At 52.5% G+C, this 20,277-nt stretch overlaps 6 protein-coding genes across 6 annotated transcripts; 5 read left to right on the top strand and 1 right to left on the bottom strand.

The window, feature by feature from the left end:
- Positions 1 to 1,008: 1,008 nt before the first annotated feature.
- Positions 1,009 to 4,571, bottom strand: COCCADRAFT_107187 (uncharacterized protein; the record flags this gene model as incomplete). Its single annotated transcript, XM_007718322.1, has 3 exons — positions 1,009 to 1,986; positions 2,034 to 4,187; positions 4,239 to 4,571. 3 exons carry the CDS (start codon positions 4,569 to 4,571, stop codon positions 1,009 to 1,011), a joined length of 3,465 nt encoding a protein of 1,154 aa, XP_007716512.1.
- A 704-nt stretch (positions 4,572 to 5,275) lies between these two features.
- Positions 5,276 to 6,886, top strand: COCCADRAFT_8571 (uncharacterized protein; the record flags this gene model as incomplete). The annotated part of the gene is made up of 2 exons (XM_007718310.1): positions 5,276 to 5,327; positions 5,376 to 6,886. The coding sequence occupies 2 exons, from the start codon at positions 5,276 to 5,278 to the stop codon at positions 6,884 to 6,886; spliced, it is 1,563 nt and encodes a 520-aa protein (XP_007716500.1).
- A 283-nt stretch (positions 6,887 to 7,169) lies between these two features.
- COCCADRAFT_107193 (uncharacterized protein) lies at positions 7,170 to 10,358 on the top strand (the record flags this gene model as incomplete). The annotated part of the gene is made up of 3 exons (XM_007718321.1): positions 7,170 to 7,330; positions 7,364 to 10,070; positions 10,155 to 10,358. 3 exons carry the CDS (start codon positions 7,170 to 7,172, stop codon positions 10,356 to 10,358), a joined length of 3,072 nt encoding a protein of 1,023 aa, XP_007716511.1.
- Positions 10,359 to 14,363: 4,005 nt separating this feature from the next.
- On the top strand, positions 14,364 to 17,532 carry COCCADRAFT_40406 (uncharacterized protein; the record flags this gene model as incomplete). The annotated part of the gene is made up of 6 exons (XM_007718320.1): positions 14,364 to 14,562; positions 14,623 to 15,274; positions 15,320 to 15,486; positions 15,537 to 16,129; positions 16,186 to 16,987; positions 17,045 to 17,532. The coding sequence occupies 6 exons, from the start codon at positions 14,364 to 14,366 to the stop codon at positions 17,530 to 17,532; spliced, it is 2,901 nt and encodes a 966-aa protein (XP_007716510.1).
- Positions 17,533 to 17,739: 207 nt separating this feature from the next.
- Positions 17,740 to 18,286, top strand: COCCADRAFT_40405 (uncharacterized protein; the record flags this gene model as incomplete). The annotated part of the gene is made up of 2 exons (XM_007718319.1): positions 17,740 to 17,805; positions 17,972 to 18,286. The coding sequence occupies 2 exons, from the start codon at positions 17,740 to 17,742 to the stop codon at positions 18,284 to 18,286; spliced, it is 381 nt and encodes a 126-aa protein (XP_007716509.1).
- A 381-nt stretch (positions 18,287 to 18,667) lies between these two features.
- On the top strand, positions 18,668 to 20,176 carry COCCADRAFT_107204 (uncharacterized protein; the record flags this gene model as incomplete). Its single annotated transcript, XM_007718318.1, has 4 exons — positions 18,668 to 18,823; positions 18,919 to 19,250; positions 19,312 to 19,481; positions 19,539 to 20,176. 4 exons carry the CDS (start codon positions 18,668 to 18,670, stop codon positions 20,174 to 20,176), a joined length of 1,296 nt encoding a protein of 431 aa, XP_007716508.1.
- Positions 20,177 to 20,277: the final 101 nt, after the last annotated feature.

Here is a 20,277-nt window from a genome sequence, read left to right as displayed (position 1 = left end):
ATCTTAATTTAAAAATTAAATATGATTTGGTGGAGTTGCACGGTGTTGAAATTGGGCAAAAAAGTAGTGTTGGTGCGCCCAGACGCTAGTGCGAACAGACTTTTGAGTTAGTACTGTAACTAAAACTCCACTTTTTTTTTAAAGTTCTTATTATGTTTTGGTGAGAAATGTATACAAAAAAAAACGCCCTTTCTCTTTCTCTTTAGCTCTGAAAGCAAAAAAAAGAAAGCAACGGGAGCCGCGCGTATGGGTACTTTGTTGCTTTTTCTTGTTTGGCGAAACGGGTGATTTTTTTTTAAAAAAAAACTTTGGTCGAGAGATGGTGTGAAGGTTTGTGAGGGCGTGTACGTGTGTGTGAGTGGAGTTTGGGACGGAACGTATATAGTACATACCACATGGCGGCCCCCCGCGGGGAAGAAATGTTGTATAAAGTACACCACCACCACCACCACCACGTTGCCCCGCGGAGAGAGAAAAACAAGTCGTTCGATGGTTGCGTTTTCTCCTCTTTCTGACACAAGGTATGAGTAACGGTAGGGGGGGGGAGGGAAACCATGTTTGTAAGTGAACCTTTTCTTCTTTAAACTTTGAATATCCGCGGACATCATCTCTGTTCACGTTCCCGTTCCCGTTCCCGTATTAATCACCAAAACAACAACAACAACAACACTTGTTCAGGCAGAAGAGGGTATCCCACTCATTTGAACACTTGAAATAGTAGATTCATCATCACGCCTATTTTTACCATGCGTGAAAGTTGAAGTCCAGGAAGAACCCAGAAAAAAAAAACACCGCGTTACCCCCAGAGACAAAAGGGATTGATGTACAAGTTGACACAGCCCTAGGTCAAGTTGTTTCCCATCCAAGAAAGCAAAACGCCGTGACAATATGCATGGAAATATGACTGTACAAGCCGTGACAAGACAAACCCCACTCCGTTCTACTTCACACACGCATATACAACCAACCAACCAACTCATACATGAAAGAGAAAAAAACACCTAACACTTAGGTAGTACTCCCCCCATGACTCCTCAACTTGCGTCCAGCCGCCAATCCCGGCCCAACACTATTTCCAAAATTCGTGATATTCTCCCGATCAGTCTTCTCACCCGCAATGCCCACAGTCTTCCTCATCTTCTTCATCGGCAGCTTGCTCACCTCCTCGACACTTGAACGCTTGTTCTTGCTTGTCGGCAGCCCGCTGGCCAGCGAGTCGGAAGAAGATTGGGATGCGAGATGGGGAAGAGGTTGCGTATGAGCTTCCTGCGCCACCACGTTAACATCTAGCTCCCGCAGAGAAGAGGGGTTGCCTCCGCCTGTGGGCAGATGTGATATTGTGTGGGCATGCGCACTGATCAACGGGAACTCGAGCTTGGTGGCAGTAGGGGAGAATATGCTCGTCGGTGAGGCGAGGCTGAGAGAATTTGTGGCGTCGTTGAAGATGGGTTGCTTGGATGGACTGCGAACGTTACTGTCGGATGATGTGGGACGGTTGCGGAGACGAGAAATGATGTTTTCGTGAGCTTCGGTGCGAGGAAGAGTCGAGGGGATGTTGTAGGATACGCGTTGAGGTGTCTCGCCAGTAGGGCTGTACTCGATGAGATTTTGGTTGGCGACAGTTTCACGGAGCTCGTGGAGTGGTGTGCGAATATCTGATTCAGCAGACAGCGATGGCAGTGTCTCCTTCAAACCAGTTGTATGTGCTGACATTTCGGATTCAAGAGACTGAACACGATCAAAAGAAGAAGCCAAGTGTTCTCCTATGCTCGAGTATGAGGCTCCTACTGTTGAAGAGAGTGCAGCGAGCGATGTTGTGTGCGCAGCGTGGTGAGCATTGTTCTGCTCACGGATGCGGGAAACGATGTCGTCCAAAGATTGCAACTGAGTATCCAGATGCGCCATCTGGGCTTCGACCGTTCTGACGGTACTCTCATGAACAGATGTGGTGGTCTCCTTGATCGAGGTAGAATGCTCGGTTGCAGCCTGATCAACATTAGCGTGTGAAGTAAAAAAGGACATGATACACTTACAGCAAAGTCAGACTTGATCTTGGTCTTGACAGTCTCTCTCGATTTTGATACGCCTGCCAGGATGTCTCTTGATTTGTCTGACCACGCGTTGACGCCTTCTGTGTAGGCACCCTGCTTGGCTTCGAACGCAGTGTTGGCAGCAGCAATCTCTCCACGCACAGCAGAGAGTCTTTCTTCTAGCCTCTTTTCCTGAGCGTCTGCATTTGCAGTCATAAGCGCAGTGATTTGTGCCAACAGCTCTTGTCGGTCCTCGGCAGACTTTTGCTTCTCCTCATCTACGAGTTTCGCAAGCTGGCCCTCAGATGCCTTGTGTGCCTCGATCAAAGCCGTATTGGCTTCTACAACCTGCTGGTGTAGTCGTTCATTTTCGGCTTGTTGATCGTTCAAATCCTTGACCAAGTCGTCGAAAGTGGTCTTGAAGTCACGGCCTAGGCTGGCGTAAGATGAGTGGACTTGCGTGTGGAAGGCATCCAATTCTGTGATGATATTCGCTGAAATGGTCTCTGCTGCAGCAGAAAGCTCATCGAGGCCTGCACCAATCTTGGTTTTCACCTCCTCACGCAGTGTCTTGATCTCCTCGAGGACCTCGTTCATGTGATCGCGCGCCTGTGCAGTCTGTCCGTTAACCTCCGCTTCCGAGGTTTGGTACGCTTCCATCTTCTCTTGCAAGAAAGACTGCGAAGCGCCCAGCTTCTCGAGTTCGTCCCGGACAAATGTCTGCATACGCTCCGATATAGCATCCATTAGCTGTTCTTGCTGATGTTGGAACTCCTCGATCCGATCCTCAACTAGGCGAGTGGTGTCTACAACCTGCGTCTGCGAAGAATTCCAATTACGTCGGTTTTGTGACTGGAGCTCTGATTTCCTCCGGATTTTGGACCTCAAGCCATCGATTGCTGATGTTGTCTTGCCCAAAGTTGACATCATGTCTCGTCCCACTTCTGCCAGCTCTTCTTCGGTCTTTTGGTGGGCCTTGCGTAGCTCCGTTTCCTCGTCCAGGTTTTGACGAGTGTGGTTCAAAACAATCTCCGTCTTCTCTAGGATCCCTTTTGTGCCATCCAACGCCAGTTGTGTCTGTTCGTTGTCTTTCTTGAGTGTTTGGAACTTGGTTGTCAACTTGAACAGGTCTTCAACCTTTGTGCGGAGATTGACCTCCATGGTTTCAAGCCGTTCGCGCTGCTCCTCACTAAGAATGCGTCTCGACTCGCTCACCGTCGTAATCTCATCGTAGTTTTCTTGGGTGAGGTAAACACCATTTCGTTGCCGTGTTGCTATCAGTTCGCTCTTTAGCTTCTCGATTTCTATGGTGTACTCTTTTAGTAGGGTTTTCTTGTTGATTGGTTGGTTGACCTGTGGTTTATTTCGGATGTTCTTTGCACGGAAGGCATAGTCCAGGGTGGAGATAGTTTCCTCGAGATTGCTCTTAGCTGGTGAAAGGGTTGCAATGATGCAAGTCTTTGTTCGACCACCTAGTGAGTCTTGCAGCAGACGGGTCAGCTTTGACTCTCTGTAGGGAATATGAGAGCTGCGCTCGACCAGCGCGTTGATAACGCGACCCAATGTTAGCAAACTCTTGTTAATCAGACCAGCCTCTGCAGCACGCTTGTTTTCAGCTCCACTACGCTGGATATTTTCACTACCAGCAAGATCGACCAAGTTGAGTTTTCCGGCGCTAAGGTATTCCTGGCCATCTTCTGTTGTTCGCTTGATGTATACGGTAATAGTAAAAACGGTATGACTTCGCGAACTGAGGTCGTTGCATTTTGTCGCCGCGACTTGTCGTTTGTGACTTCCATTGGCCAGGAGTTTGATACCCTCAGACGCAGTCTTTAGATGACATTCCTCCATACCCTGCACCAAGGTAGTGGTAGAACCCTTCTTGCTGTTATCGTCGTATATTTTGAGTTTTGTGGCATCGTCGGGGGATAGGAGATCGCGCAGCTCTTCGTTGTACAACTCGATGAAAGAGCACTTTACCGAGTTGTCAATCTCATCAGCTTCGAGGCGGTCGAAAAGGGCGTGCAGTACACGCGGTACTATTCCGGCAGCGTCTGGGAGTGGCAGGACGTTGGAGATGTCACCAGTCATGGTGTAGGTCTTGCCAGTGCCGGTTTGACCATAGGCAAAAATTGTGCAGTTGAAGCCGTCAACGACCTATGGTGGTTGTCAGCCGCTGCCGCCATAGACGGCATCGTCTCAAATTACCTCATTCAAAATTGGCGAAACGACCTCGTCGAAGATCATGCTCTGATCGGCTGCGGGAGAAAAGACCTTGTCGAATTGATATGTCTTGTTGCTGGTCGAACTAGGTCCCATGGTTAGGTCTACAGTCGAACCCTTGATTCCGTTTGTCGACACGACGACGCCGCTGTTTTCGCGCACTTCACGGTCGTTGCGCCCTCTGCATCGGACGACAACATTGATGTTGGTCTCTTCTCCATCGACCTCGAAATCCCGGACTTGGCGCTTGAGAGGCGATGATCGCAGTGCCCTTGATGTCGAAGCCACTGATTCTGCTCTTGACGTACGGCCGTCCATGGCGGGTGTTCCTGCGCGGCCACGCGCTAGATGTGGTGGTCGCGTCGTTGGAGGGCGCATTGCTGTTGTGGTACGCTTGGCCTGCGCCCCTGGTCTTGGTAGGCCAGACATGATGATGCTCTGTGTGTGGTGAGCGTACTTGTGCTGGTGGTTAGTATGGCGGGCGTTTGGTGTTGTGTTGAAGCAGTAAGTAAAGTAAACAATCGGTAAACACATGTTGCAGGGATCCTGGAGCGTCCAAGCTCAGACCACGCGCCAGGTCCCTTCACGAACCCCTCGCGCTACGTCAATGCAGACTCTCACTTGCATATCTTTGTGTCTATTGCGACAAAGAGGCTGGTACTGGGATTCCATCGCTTCACAAGCCGTTTGATCCGGCACTGCTCTGCTATACTCCACGCCTTTCCGAATCCATGGATTAGGCGTGCTAAAGACGGACCCTGAAGCCCCGCCACCCCTCGTGCATATACTGTACAATAGCTAGACAGCTGCATTTCTAGATACACCGCGCTGTCTTAGTGCCTAGGCCGTCCATCGCCCCGTGTTCGGTGTTGCGTCTCACCTGTGGGCGTGTCGTCTGTCCTCGTGGACAAGGGCACGAGCTCATCCCTATCACCTGTGAGCTAGGTAGCAGCGCATCCGCTAGCAAGCCTACTACACTCTCTTCAAACACCTGTACTCTATACATCTCTACAAGGCCCACCATGGAGGATGGAAATATGCAGTTACAGCCAGGTCGCAGCATAGGCTTCATGGGTCGGTCGCAATAGCCTTTGCGCATTTAACAAGCTGACTCAATCATAGCCCTCGGTTGCTCACTGCACGAAGTACTGACGACCATTAAAGCCGAAGTTAAGACCTTTCCGCGCTTCCAGCTCTACCACGACGACTTCCACCCTATTTCGTCTCCGGTACAAGTCGTCCTACCTGACAACGGTCTGCGCCTACAGTTTGATGGTCCTGATCAGCGACTACGCCTTATCGAAGTGCTCGATTTCGCAAAAGCCCGGCTGGTATATAAGGATATTGAAGTTTACAAGCCTGCGGATGGAGGATTTTCAGCAGGCCCGCCGGGTCCGAGGTTCAGGCATGTCTATGACAAGCTATTAGGACCGACTTATGGCGGAGAGTACGTGCCGCCAAAGTCGGAAGATCCAAACGCAATGGGAACATACAACCTGTCATATCCAGGCATAGCCTTCAATTTCCCTGTTCAACACTCCGCATACTCCCCCAAGAAGGACTTCATTTCGCTTCTGTCATCTTCTGCTACCGGTCCGGCAACGTCCATGGCTGTCTTCAGCGGGGAGTCATGGCAGAAGGCCCGCGCGACTCTGTTCACTGCTCCTCCGTCGAACCCAAGATCACTGATGCTGGGTAAAGCGAAGGATAGCGGACCAGATGAGATTGAAACAGTCAAAGTACATGGTGAAGGCAGGATAGAGCTTGTGAGACGTTCAAGTCCCCCGTTTTGGATCATTCTTAGCGAGACAACACCCCAAGATCTGATTATGGAACTGGGAGCCCCAGATTCAATTTACCGCAAAAATGACCACCGGCTATCTATCCACAAAGATCGGAGAACAAGCGACGCATCAGATCTTTCTCCGGGTGGTCTTACACCTGACGAAGACTCAGATCCGGGTTCAGCTATAAGAAGCGACGATGAGGATGCATGGGAAGACGATGATGATGCAGTTCTGGAAGCCCAAGAGCGAGAAATCGCTGCAGCAGAGCACTTCTACAACTACTATCACCACGGCTTCGATATATTAATCTCACAGCCCACGCAGATTTCCCCACCTTCGCCAACTGCTGAAAGGCGAGAGAGCGATGTACAGGACGCAGGGGAGCTCAGCGCGCAACCTCTAAATCATCTCACCGCAACCAAGATAATATTCCATGGAAATATCCCAGGATCATACCAGTTCAACCGACATCGGAGAAGCAGATGGACTCTCGAACACGTCCCCTCAGCCATGTACCGCGAGCCGCTTAATTCTGAAATGGGTTTTGGCGACATATCCGGACGCTTAAAGGAGGTCTTCAAACCGCACTACGAGAATGAGGAGCAAGAGCGACTACAACAGCGTGGTATGGCTCTGAACCGTGGTTGGGGCGATAGTCCAGGGAGCAGCTGCGAACTTCTTGGAGGATGGGAAGACAGTTCAGGGAGAAAGAGCAAATTTGCCAATGCCGGTAGCGTGCTTATGGAGGGTGTCACTGATGTGGGTAATGTGGAGTTATTCGGGTTCCCAGGTATGGTCTTTGAAGTGCTCAAGAACGGGGCTGTGAGCTCTTTGACCGTTTACTGATAATGCACGATTTGAAATGGGTGTTGAAGGGTTAAAGGCGTTCAGGATGCAGGCATTGAATGAATGATAGATGACCATAACAGTTTAGATACCATAAAGATACGTTTATTTTTACCCCATACGAATAGCACATTCATGTAATTGCAAACACACTTCGTACCACAATACAACTTATCACCCCACTATCTCCATCTTATCTCCGAACACCCCAACCCCAAAAAAATATCCAGCGCACCACCCGCCCAACTCCCAGCACCAATTCCCTTCGACCCACAATGCTATTATGCTAACCCCGACGCGTATCCTCCGCGCATCATGGTCCACCACCCTGCGGCTCCCAAAATCGAATTTCCCGCCTAGACCGCTACCTTCTGCGAATCGCGAGTACCTGCGCCGATGCACCGATGAGTTGTATGCCTGGCAGCGGAGCCCCGACCGCATTGTGTACCGAGGACACGCAGACAAACAACAAGATAGCCATTCGCTAGAAACAGAAAAAGAAGGATCTGCCATACCGAGGTTCACGCTACATGATGGACCGCCGTACGCAAACGGACCGCTGCACATTGGCCATGCACTGAATAAAATTACAAAAGATGTGATTTGTAGATTTGAAGTTGGGCAGGGGAAAGAAGTGTCGTATATCCCTGGCTGGGATTGTCATGGATTGCCTATTGAAATTAAGGCATTACAGGCGCAGAAGAAAGATGCAGCGCAGACGGATGCGGTGAGTGTGCGGGAGGCGGCACGGGAGTTGGCAGCAAAGACGATTGAAGAGCAGAAGAGCGGGTTCAAGGAGTGGGCGGTTATGGGGGAGTGGGAGAATGCGTATCAGACTATGGAGCGGGGGTTTGAGTTGAGGCAGCTCGACGTGTTCAAGGTTATGTTTGAGAAAGGGCTGGTTTATAGGCAGTTTAAGCCTGTGTATTGGAGTCCCAGCTCGCGGACTGCGCTGGCGGAGGCGGAGTTGGAGTATGATGAGGGGTATAAGAGTTTGGCGGCTTTTGTGCGGTACCCTGTGAAGCTCTCAGAAGAACTCAAAGCTGGGGCGCTGAGGGATGTTGAAGATGAAGTCAGCGTGGTTATTTGGACGACTACGCCTTGGACTCTACCAGCAAACAAGGCTATTGCGGTGCACAGAGATATGCAATATTGCATTGTCAAAGATGCAGGCAACAACAACGAACTCATCCTTATCGCTACTTCACGAATACCCGAATATGAAAAAATCCTCGAGCGCAAACTGGAAATCGTCGTATCAGAGCTCCGCGGCTCAGACATCGCCGACCAAGTCCAATACGAAAACCCGTTCCAAAAAGCCTCCGGACTACAACCCATCATCCACGCAGACTTTGTTACAGACTCGTCAGGTACAGGTCTCGTGCACCTCGCTCCCGGCCACGGCATGGACGACTACAACGTCTGCACGCCCCTCGGCATCCCCGCATTTGCCCCTGTAGACGACGCCGGCGCCTTCACCAAAGATGCGTTTCCCGAACAGCCAGACTTGCTAGAGGGTTTGCCTGTCACCGACATCAAGAAATCCGGTAGCAACGTCGTGTGCAACTACCTGCAGAAACGCGGTTTGCTCCGTGCAAAGCAGAATTATCGGCACAAGTACCCGATTGATTGGAGGACTAAGGAGCCCGTCATCACGCGAGCTACTGAGCAGTGGTTTGCAAACGTCGAAGGCATCAAGGATGCGTCCATGAAGGCAATTGCCAATGTTAGTTTCAAACCAGAGTCTGGGCGGAGTCGTCTGGAGAGCTTCATTCAAGGTCGGAGTCAATGGTGCATCTCGCGGCAGCGCGCGTGGGGTGTGCCTATACCTGCTTTGTACAAGGTAGAGGGTGATACCCTTGAAGCGACTATGGATTCCAAGGTCATTGAGCATATCATTCAAGTCATCAAAGAGCGTGGCATCAACGCATGGTGGACGGATGCACCAGACGATCCCGCGTGGAAGCCGCCGCACCTCAACGGCACATATGTACGCGGCAGAGACACAATGGACGTATGGTTCGACAGCGGAACAAGCTGGACTCTTCTACCTCCGCAAAAAGACGAACCCGTAGCAGACGTATACCTCGAAGGCACCGATCAGCATCGCGGCTGGTTCCAGTCCTCGCTCCTCACCCACGTCGCCACGCAACCGTACGCAAGCGCCACCGTCAAGGCACCGTACAAAACCCTCATCACCCACGGCTTCACCCTCGACTCGGACGGCCGCAAAATGAGCAAGTCCCTCGGCAACGTCATTTCCCCCTTCCAAATCATGTCGGGCGAACTGCTTCCCCCCGTGAAGCGCAAGAAGCAAAAGGGCGCAAAGCGAGACGCAGCGACTAAACATGCTCCGACGTACGACTCCATGGGCGCCGACGCACTGCGTCTCTGGGCCGCAAGCAGCGACTATACGCGCGACGTAACAATCGGCCAGCCGCTCCTCATGTCGGTGAATCAAGCCCTGCACAAGTACCGCGTCACTTTCAAATGGCTTCTGGGTATCTTCTCCCTCCCCTCGTGTCCCCCACCGTTTGTATCCTTCAACAGCCTCGTCCCCACCACCAGCGAGTTTGCAGAACTAACAGATCGACTCGCGGTACACCGTCTGGTACAGGTAAGCAACGAAGCGCATACTCACTTTGCAAACTACGATTTCTTCAAGGGCATCAACACGCTGAACAAGTACATTGCCATGGACCTGAGCGCTTTCTACTTTGAGACGCTCAAAGATAGAGTGTACACGGGTGATACGGCGGATTGCCAGACGCTCCAGCGCGTTTTGGGCTTGATTTTCTACGAGCTACTGCAGATGCTGGCGCCCGTGTGTCCGTTGCTTGTCGAGGAAGTCTGGGATCATGTCCCTGCTGCCCTAAAAGACAAGAGTATCCATCCTGCGCGCGCAACGTGGGAGCGTCTTGCGCCGCTGCCCGAGTCGGAAGCCAAGAGTTTGGAGCGTATGAGCGGGGTGGTGGGGACGCTTGGTGGTGCGATTAAGGTTGCGCAAGAGAGGGTTCGGGCGGGGAAGAAGATTGGATCGAGTTTGGAATGTGCGGCGACTGTTTACCTGCCTGTTTCTAGCATTGAGGCGTTGAGTGGGGCATTTTCAAATGCCATGCATCCACTGGGTCTTCAAGCTGAAGACATGGAGAATCAGTTGGCAGGCTTGTTTGTCATTAGCGAAGTGAGGATACGCGTTCTGTCTGATACTTTGTCTGGGGCCTCTTCAAGTGGGCAGCTCGGCTTTGTGGCGGAAGATGCGGAGCAGATGAAGCGGCAATGGGCGTGGGTGGAAGAGGAAGCTGTGGCGGCAAGTGGAGACCAAGGCAGTGATTTGCTCACAAAAGCACGAGTGCTGGTGCATCCCCCTAGTCGGGAAAAGTGTCCGAGGTGCTGGCGCTTTGTCAAGGAAGAAGCGGAGGATGTGTGTAGCAGGTGTGCGCATGTTGTGGAGAAACAGGGCGGGGTTTAAAGATGCTGTTATTGTGAAATACAGCACGGCTCTTGGGCTTGTATAATATGTGTATATGTATGATGGTGATGAATCAAGAAACCATGTGCTCCTTTCCTTCAGTTGAACACTCAGCCCATTTACGTTTGTAGATATTCTGGTGCTTGTTCCCGTAAACTGACGAGATTTGTCTTTCGAGTTGGGAAATGATGACCACAATAGGTCTTCTAGGCGCGCTCGGCATACGGGATATACCTCGTATGGAGCCCAACAGAAAAGGGTACACGGCCTACTCGCGGTAAGAGTCAGTGGCTTACCCAGAGGTTTTGGGTGTGGTAGTTTTATCGAGTCAGCATCCTCAACTCTGTGCCGGGACATGTTCCCCGTCCAACTAGCAAATCGTCCTGCCCCCCCCCACATGGTACGTGGTCGGGATGGCTTAGAAGCTTTGCTGACCTGCAAACGCGTCACGGTGCTTCGTTATGTGAGAATTTAGGCTCGCAACAGAGATCTCCAGGCCAGTTAGTTGTGTTGAGGGTCGAAGTTGCAGAAAGAGTTGGATACGATAATGGCCGACGCCCAGGTTAGTTGTTTGGCCCCCAGGCAATATTGAGCCACACCCTTGGGGCGGACTTCCAGTGCAGAGGGTTTGGAAGGTAACCCGAACCCAGCTGAGTGTTTACTCATGCTACCCTCCCTGCCAAGGCTGTTTTTCGTTTGAGAGGACCAGTAAGAGGAGCGTGTGAGCGAACGAAGGAAACAGTGTTTGGGGAATGCAAAAGGCTCTAGCGTTGTGCAACATTGGGCTGCGCTGTCGTGTGCTGACTATGGCGAGTTTGTGTATTATAGGCGACTAGCGTAGGACATTGCAATTGTAAACATTGACGCAGGGCCAGGGATAGCTTACACTGGCTGGTGGCTAAGCATTCGGCAGTTGACATCCGTACCTAGGCGGGAGTGGCCAGATTACGCGGATACGAGGCAAAGGTAAATCGCCAAAGCAAGTTTTGATCTGACTCTGGTCTAGAAGCGCGTGTCAGTGAGAGGCTCCGTCGAGATGCGATTGCTCGATTTGGGAAGGATTTGGGCCATTGGTCCAATGCGAGAGCTACTGCGGTGGTATTATCTGGAATAGAAGTAGCCTCATATCCACCTTGGTAGCCACGATTGTGCTATCTGTTCGGTGCTGATTGGCTTGCTGGCAGCCATGGAGTTCCAATTGCATGGTCACAGCAATATGCTAATCAATGTGGAATCCACAGTTGGGCGTCATTTGACATGTGGGCGCGACGAGGAAGAATTGAGCCGATGGGCGGAGGATGCAGATGGGAAGGGAGGAAGCATGGTTGCCGGGAGGAACTTGGCGCGGGAATAGGCTAAATCATGCATCAGACGGGACGAGAGCCTGGATGGTGGCCGTGAAGCAGTTCATGGCTGTTGCAGGAGCAGGCGTTGACCCCGGATTTCAGCTGACCAAGATGTGCGATCAGCAGCCTTGTCAAGGTCTTATCTCGTCAGCTAGCGATGCGGGCAAGGGTCGGCATGAAGGCGAGGCCAAGTAGGCGGGCAGGGTTGAAGGGGAAGTGGGCGAATTAGGGCGGGGAACGCGGTGTCTGGCTGTCACTGTTCGCCGCTGGCTGCAGAGGGTGGAGTGAGCAGAGTGACCTCACAGCACAGTGTCAGTGTGGTGGGCACGGGCCTAGCGCTGCTTACGTGGAGTGTAGCGAAGCCGAGGCTTCGGCAAGCAGCAGTACACATGCCGATCTAGTGGCTAGACCAGCCGCGCTAGGGTGTGTGTGTGGGAGAAGGGCAAGGCTGTCAGAAGAGTATGCCGATGTCTATGTAAGTAGGTTCTACTGGGTAGGAATGTCCATGCTAGGCTGATGCGCATTTGCCGCGCCATAGGCTAAGGACATGCACGTGAAGTAAGCAGGGAGGCAGATTGCAAAAGGCGCGCCATGTGCCGTGTGTCTATTTGAAGAGGGGGACGGGCTGTCGAGCTGGGAAGAGCTGGGAAGTGGGAGATGGAAGCAGCAGTTGGGGCTGGGGGCTCACGATCAGCCGTCGTTGATCAGCAAGCATCTTTCGCCTGCAATAGCGGACCGAACAGGGGGGCTCAACAGTTGGACCCCACAAGCGACAGAGGGCAGCGGAGCGAGTGTTTGCCGTCGCCACTTCCAGAAGCTTTCTCTGGCTGGGATGCTGGCGGGAGATGACGACGGCTGTGTGGCGACAAACGGCGGGGGCGTGTCAGACGAAGCGCACAACTGGAGGGGTGAGGTGTAGGCAGAGGCAGAGACTGAGGCAGAGAAGCTGAGGCAGGCAGGAGTTGAGGCACACGGGTTGCCAGCGCACCTGGAGGAGAGGGTAGGGGGAGAGGAAGGGAGGTAGGGTAGGGTAGGGCAAGGCAGAACAGGGCAGGACGGGGGCTAGCGGGGGGGAGGTGGCAGGCAGAGGCAGCAGGAGTCGTAGCAGGTAGAGAGCAGCAGGCGCAGGTAAATGTATGCACAGCACTGTGTGCCGCATGGTGGAGGGGAGGATACGAGGCCCACGGACGGTGGACCAGCCGTGGGAAGCGTTTCAGGACAGAGCCCGTCCTGCAGCCAAGCTTGCGCGAGCGGCTCTGGCGCACACACACACACATACAGAGAGACAAGGGACGAGCGCGTGAACCGGCGGCGATGCAGTGCACGGCGACTGGCTGGGCGGGTTACGTGTTGGGCAGGGCGTCGGGCGATGGGCCTGCGCGGGCTGAGACGCTGGGGGGATTATTGGAATGGGGGATGGATGGGGAATATTGGACGGGGGCGGACGAGCTCTCTCTCCCTCTCTGGGTCTTGGGAGGGCAGGGCTGGCTTGGACGGGCATGTGTATGGCATGGGCTGGCAATTGCAATGACGCGGCGGAGCATTTGGCGGACCGACAAGCTTCCAGAAGGCTTAGGTGCTTCGACGGCGGTGCTGTTGAAGGCGCGGGTGGGGACTTGCCCACTGCAGACTGGTGCACTGGTGCACTGGCGCACTGGCTCGCCCTGCTCGTTCCGTCTCGAGTAACCCAATCACGGCGCCACGCCTGCATCAATCCTCTCCTCGCTCTGCCCTTGCACCCTCTCCCACGCCCACGCCCATATACCACACTACCACCATCCTCCCGCTACCACCCATGCCGCTCCCACTGCAGCCCCTTCTGCGAGTGCGCTGCATGCGACACTGACGCCCTCCACCACAACCCCCTGCGTCGCCTCTTGCGCCTGCTACAGCCATCTCTCGCTGACACGCCTACGCAGCGCTCTCCCGTCCACACGACCACGTCCCAACTCCTCTGCCCTACTGCCCTACCACCACTAGTCCTGCCACTACTACCACCACCACCCACTATACCACAACCACAACAACAACACCCCACAGCCACAACCACCACCACCACCACCCTCGTTTCCACCCGCCCACGACGCTGCCCTTCGTGTCCGCTGCTCGCACGTCTACATACCTACTTTCCGTTCCGTCCTCCTACGCCGACGCGCCTGCTCCACGTCTGCCCTCGCCCTGCCCGCTCCTGCTCCCATAGACGGAGACGAGACCGACTGCCAGGCACCGCCCGAGCCGCCTCCTCCGCGCCTTCCTGCCATCGGCGCCGGCCTTCCTCGTTGTCGCATTCGCCATCAGCGCCTTCCTTGTCCTGTTGTAAACAATTACCCAGTCCCCGTGTCGTGTGCGCTCCCTACCGCTCGCGACTCCGCTAGCATCCCTGGGGCCTCCCATCGACGTCGCCGTTTCAGACTGCATCTCGGACCACCAGGCGCATTGCCACCATTTCGTTTGTCCAATCCCCCACACTGCTAGACCTGTTGCATCGTTTGCATCTGTCCTGCGCTCACTGTCTTGCGACCACGACGCTGTCTCTCCCCAACTTTCCCACCTCAACCCACCACCCCCCTCTCCCACCCCATTTTGCGACATCACCATCTCGCCCTCCCCTCTGCGCTGGAGACCAGTGCTGGCTGGTCGCCGCACATAGGCGGAGAAAATGGACCATGGCGCGTGCAACGTAGTCTACATTGACCGGCGGGCCAACGATGAGCATGTGCGCAAAGAGAATCTGTCCAAGTCGCTTGTCGCCCGGACGAGCACTGGAAATGTAGGCCAGAGCTACTTTGCCATGGGCAAGACGTCTCCGCGCGAGGTCCACGACAATGTCGAAGCCATGCTGTCCATCTCCACCGAAGGTACGACGAGCACAATGCGCCCAAACATCGCCATCAACTCCTACTAACAACTTCGTCCAGTACACATCTGCAGCACAGGCCGGGCCTGTCTCCAGAAGATCAACCAACTCATTGATGACACCAAGACCGCCATCCCTACCTTTGTCATAATAGATATTCCCTTTGATGAAGAGCAGCGCATGAAACGCCTATCTCGCGAACCACGCACGCCCTCGCCCACGTCGTCGCGCATGAACCGCATGGACACTGCCGAACCAGATGACATCTACGCCATGCACCTGCTCACTCACATCGCCTCTGAGATTTCGTCCCGCAATTTCTCCAAACTCGTCGTGCCCGTAGTCATGCTGTCGGGAGTGACGCTGGACGAACCATCGACATCTGGCCCACTCCCTTCGCCCGGTCTCCACATGTCGTTTCCGCTTGGTGATACTGTCCGATTAACGCGTTATCTGGATGCCGGCGCTGTCGACGTGCTGACTAGTCCCATGTCACGAGAACGTATGCTTGGCTTGGCTGTCCACGCCTATCGGCTACAAAAAGAGTTCAACCGGGAAGAAGCAAGTTTTCTGACTACTAAGCGCAATCGGAAGCTGTCTTGGGTCGGCGTCGACGATGCGAAACCGTATGCTTATCTGCGTGAGGCCATGGTCTCGAACCTGATGACTGGCATTTGTAATCCGGAAACCGTGGGAGATTCTCTCGACTCCATGTGCGTATACGCTGCGGCATAAAGGTGTATGGCTAATAATCCTAGGGACTTTCATCTCGACTACGACCGCAAGATACTCGTTGAAAATGCAGTGGGCGTCTGGGCCTTTTCGGCTCATGATTTTACTGACGATGAGCTGCTTTATGGCGCTTTGGTAATGCTCAAGCATGCGCTGCAGATGCCCGAGCTGGAGCGATGGGCAATCACAGAAGGCACGTGCTTTGCATTTCATTGTGCCGCTTTCCTGCTAACCGGTTGCTAGGCGAGATGATTGTCTTCCTCTTGGCCAGTCGTACGGCATATAACGAGTTCGTCAAGTACCACAACTTCCGCCATGTTGTCGATGTCCTCCAGGCTCTTTTCCACTTCCTCGTCCGAATAGGCACCCTACCTATGTATCCACCCGACACACGCAACGTATCTGTCCCCAAGTCGCCGATAGCCTCACTTCTCAAGCCGTTTGATGCGCTCACGCTGCTGATTTCTGCCATTGGACACGATGTTGGCCACCCCGGTGTCAATAACGCGTTCCTAGTTGCGTTGAATGCACCATTGGCGCAACTTTACAACGACCGCTCCGTCCTGGAATCATTCCATTGCGCCGCGTATTCCCAAATTCTACGGCGATACTGGCCAAGTGCATTCTCCGACACCGCAATGCGCAAGCTGATGATCAACAACATTCTTGCAACGGATATGGGTCTCCATTTCAAGTACATGAGCGATTTGGGCAACCTGCAACAAAAAGTTGCTCACGACCAAGGAGCTGTGGACGGTTGGAGTGCCAAGGTTCAAGAAGAGCAAAAAGATCTGACTTGTGGTTTGCTCATAAAATGTGCCGATATTTGTAATGTGGTGAGTTTGCTTTTCTAGACCGCATGCTGTAACCCATCCTAATCTACGTTCTATAGGCGCGAAAATTCCCAACCGCTGCGAAATGGGCCAACATCCTCACAGACGAATTCAGCAATCAAGGACTCATGGAAGCCGAACTCGAGATGCCTTCATGTCTTTTCGGAGGGCCGCCGGTGCGCGAAGACATCGTTAAGCTCGCGGAGTCGCAAATCGGATTCATGAATATATTTGCCAGGCCACTATTCGAAGCCGTCACGGACATTCTACCCGCCATGCAATTTGTGGTAGACGAGATTTTGACCAACAAGGCTATCTGGGAAAATAGAATAGACGAGGAGCGGCGAAAGAAGAGGAAGAACAAGAATATGAACCTTGGTCTACTGACATCAGGGTTTTCTGTCGATCCAACCCCGAGCCCACTTTCAGGAGGACCAAACAGGTCGCCGTTGAAGATACCCCTGAGCGCAATCAAGACCATTTCTCCTGAAGAAGCGGCTCGCCGAGGATCGACTGGCTCAATACAAGCTGTAGCTGCGGCATCCGACTCAAGAAGATCATCCATCATCGATAGGAGCTCACGGCGGTCGTCTACTACACCAGTACCAGGTCAAAGGCCCATGGGCTCTAGCGAAAACGTGACCTCGTCCCGAAGGGGCAGTCGGGACCCAAGTCTTACGGCAATTTTGGTCACCCAGACGCCAAATGCATCCGATCAAGCTACAAAGGGACAGGGTACAGGTCCCGATGATCGCTCAAGAGCGGATCGCAAGGACACATTGACAAGACCTTCTTCAATGATCAAGGATAGAGATAGTCCCAGACCTGTCACTGCTCCATCGCATGCCAGGCGCAGTCAAGGTGAGTTTGAAAGTTGATTTCAATTCTTCAAAACCGTGGAAAACTAACATTGCAAAGCTCTCGATCCTTATCCAATCAAACAACCATCGCCTCAAAGCCACTCCCAGGTTGATCTGTCTCATAGTGAGAATGGAAACCTTGATGGCTCAAAACTCCAACCCTGGGACACTAACAATAAGCTGAGCGCAGATAGCAACGCAGCCCGGTCCGACGTCTCGCGCGACTCAAGCTGGTGGCGACAAATGGGTTCACGACGACGTACTCGCGATGGGAGGAATGGCGAAATGGAAGCACGAACTCATGTCAAGGAATCTACACCAGAGTCTCTGGCCCCTCCAAACGCCGATTCGCCCACCGTGTCGCCCACCTGTTCGAGCCCCGGTAGGAAAACTACAACAACCGGCAAGATCATGAGCTTTTTCAAGCGAAAGCCAAATAGTCAAAAGGAGCAGCCAGAGAAGCAGTTGTCTAGTTTTGGCAGTTCTTCACAGTTGCGAACCCCACAGACCAGCGACCCAGGCCGATCACTCAACAGCGATGATTGATTTCAGCATTCCTTTTCTACGCCTCTATTGACCTTATATTAATGACAAACGCCGCATCCGAACCACGGTATTTCCTTTAGTCTCAACATACCATTTCAAAAAGCAGTTCTTGGTCTCTGCAGCACTTGCTTTCGGGTTTTCTTCATCTCTGGCAATTGCGGGCTATGATACCTCTTACACGCGATACGGCAAGTACCAGCAATAAGCATGGATAACACCACTTGTTTCTGGCCTTCCCTTGGTCTACCTTCGGGTGTTTTCTGGTGGATCATCGTCCACGTTCTGATTCGGCGCGCGCATTTCTGGCACAGCATCTTTCAAGCTTGTCTTTCCCGCACCTTCATTCGTCTCGTTTCACTTTGTATGCTCCTTTGTCAATTATCTTTCATCTTCGTATGCAGCGCTTTAGCTGTGCAGCATGCATTATTCGAGGCAACAGCCATTTGTTTTTTCCTTTCCTTTCTTTTTTCCAAGCCTCCATATTGAGGGAGGGCTAGTCGTGTTGTTCTATCGGCGGCAAGAAAAGGTCGCATATGTTTACGCGGCTTCCTTGTTTTTACGAGTAGAAGATATCAAGCATGAGTCAGCATTGGGGCTGACAAAAGAACGATGTTGTTGCAGCAGTCGGAATGGTAGAACTGGGACGGGGGCACCCGAATCGGCTCCTTCCTTACCTCCTCTGGGAGAAGGTGCTATGTCTACTATCCTAAGCTCATTAGTATCGCTCAGCGAAATGACGATAAACTCTCTGTAATGAAATGTATATTCTCAATGTCTCAACTCATACACTTGTACACACGCACACTACGTGGCTGGTTGTCTGTGACAAGAGGACAAATGAGCCTTGCAGCATTTCATGCAAACTAAACGAATACGATTTATCGTGTTCGCATCTCGCATACGACAACGCATCGGCGGACACCGATGATGTCCTTTATCGTGGTCACGAGCTACCGTCACAAAAGTGGTCCTTGTAAGTCTTAGCTACCTATTTCAGGCTTAGCGCATCTAGCCCATAGTCCGGCGCTAAACCCCACTTGCTACCTTTAACAACACCACCACCCCTCAACTCCCAGCTTTCGCATTGACCGCTCATCCTTTTCTCTCTCATAAACTTTTCCATCACAAAAAAACCATGGATGACAAAGTAAAGTATCTCCTCTCGCTCAGTGCAGTGCGGGACCGTTCAAAGATTGTGGGAGAGGCAGCTGCAGCTGGCAAGCTGAGTCATTTTGATGTACACGAGGAGCGATTGGGCGACGCTGCTGATTATGTGACATCTGTCATCAAGGTGTGTCTTTTTGAATGTTAGGAAATCGTGATTTCTTGTACCTACTGTGAACTTTTTTTTTGGAGGGCTGATATGTTATATTATATATCTAAAAGCGCGATTATGGTCCAGACAAGTTCCATACTATTCCCCCGCACGGCCGATGGCAGCATTTTGAAGTCGGCAACGTTCCCCGCATATCCACGCTTCTTGAGGAATGGAAAAAGGAGGAATCCGACGATTTGGAGGTTACACGCCGATTGATCGATTTGTTTTTTGTTTCGGTGTTGTTGGATGCTGGAGCGGGTGACCACTGGCGATATGTGGAGCCAGGGACGGAGCGCGAGTATGAACGCAGTGAGGGAATTGCAGTTGCCAGTCTGTACATGTTCAAGAGCTTGAGTTTTGCGGCTGCCAAAAATGAGAAGCAGCCCGTTGTAGATGGTAAGTTTCAGGTTGTACACTGGGCTAGTCATTATGAAATGACTGACTGTTTTGTGTACAGGAAGAGGTCTCCAAGACTTGAAGACAGAAGAACTTGCAAGTGGCTTCCAGATTACAGACAAGAATCCAATGCTGGGTGTCGAATCTCGTGCCAATCTCCTTCGAAGCCTTGGGAAGTCACTCTTATCCCACCCTGAGGTCTTTGGCCAAGAAGGTCGCCCCGGAAATGTTGTCGGTACGTGTTATTCTTTGCTTACTACATTCCCTGATATACTCACCAACCACAATACAGATTTCATGAAGAAGAACTCTTCCGACTCTTCAACCTTGGACGTACTCGTATTCTGGGACATTCTCCAGCAGCTTCTCATTCCCATCTGGCCACAAGACCGTACAAATGTCAGCGGTCAACCCCTTGGCGACGCGTGGCCCCTGTCAACACTCAAGACCCAATCATCTTCCTCAAGTGCTGATGAAACCGAGTTCATTCAGCCGTTCCACAAACTAACACAGTGGCTTGCTTACTCCCTTATGGTGCCATTCACACGTATTCTCTCACTACAGTGGAAGAACGCGTCTTCGCTTACTGCCCTACCCGAGTACCGCAATGGCGGTCTATTCGTCGATCTCGGAGTCTTGACACTTAAGCCTGCTTCCCTCGAGCGCGGCATCAAAGCTTCCTCCGATGGCACTGGACTCCCAGCTTTCAGCGCAGGTGACGATGTCATCGTCGAGTGGCGTGCCATGACTCTGGTCTTGGTCGATAAGCTGTACAAGCTAGTCCTGCAGCGTATGGAGGGAGTGGATCTCAGTATGGCGCAGTTGCTGGAAGCCGGCACGTGGAAGTCCGGTAGGGAAGTTGCCAAGGAAAAGAGGCCTACGACAAAGAGTAGCCCAATCATCATCCTAAGTGATGGTACTGTGTTCTAAGAAAGTGTGAGGCTTCAACGAATAGAGAAAAAAACAAACTTTGCAAGTTCTTGAATTATGGAAAATTCCCAACTACCAAAGTGCCCTCCCCCAACTGGAAA

The sequence above is a fragment of the Bipolaris zeicola genome (genome assembly GCF_000523435.1).
Source record: "Bipolaris zeicola 26-R-13 unplaced genomic scaffold scaffold_225, whole genome shotgun sequence".
NCBI classification, from domain to species: domain Eukaryota; kingdom Fungi; phylum Ascomycota; class Dothideomycetes; order Pleosporales; family Pleosporaceae; genus Bipolaris; species Bipolaris zeicola.
Note: the sequence above shows the minus strand (reverse complement) of the source record. Positions and strands in the feature narration are given on the sequence as shown.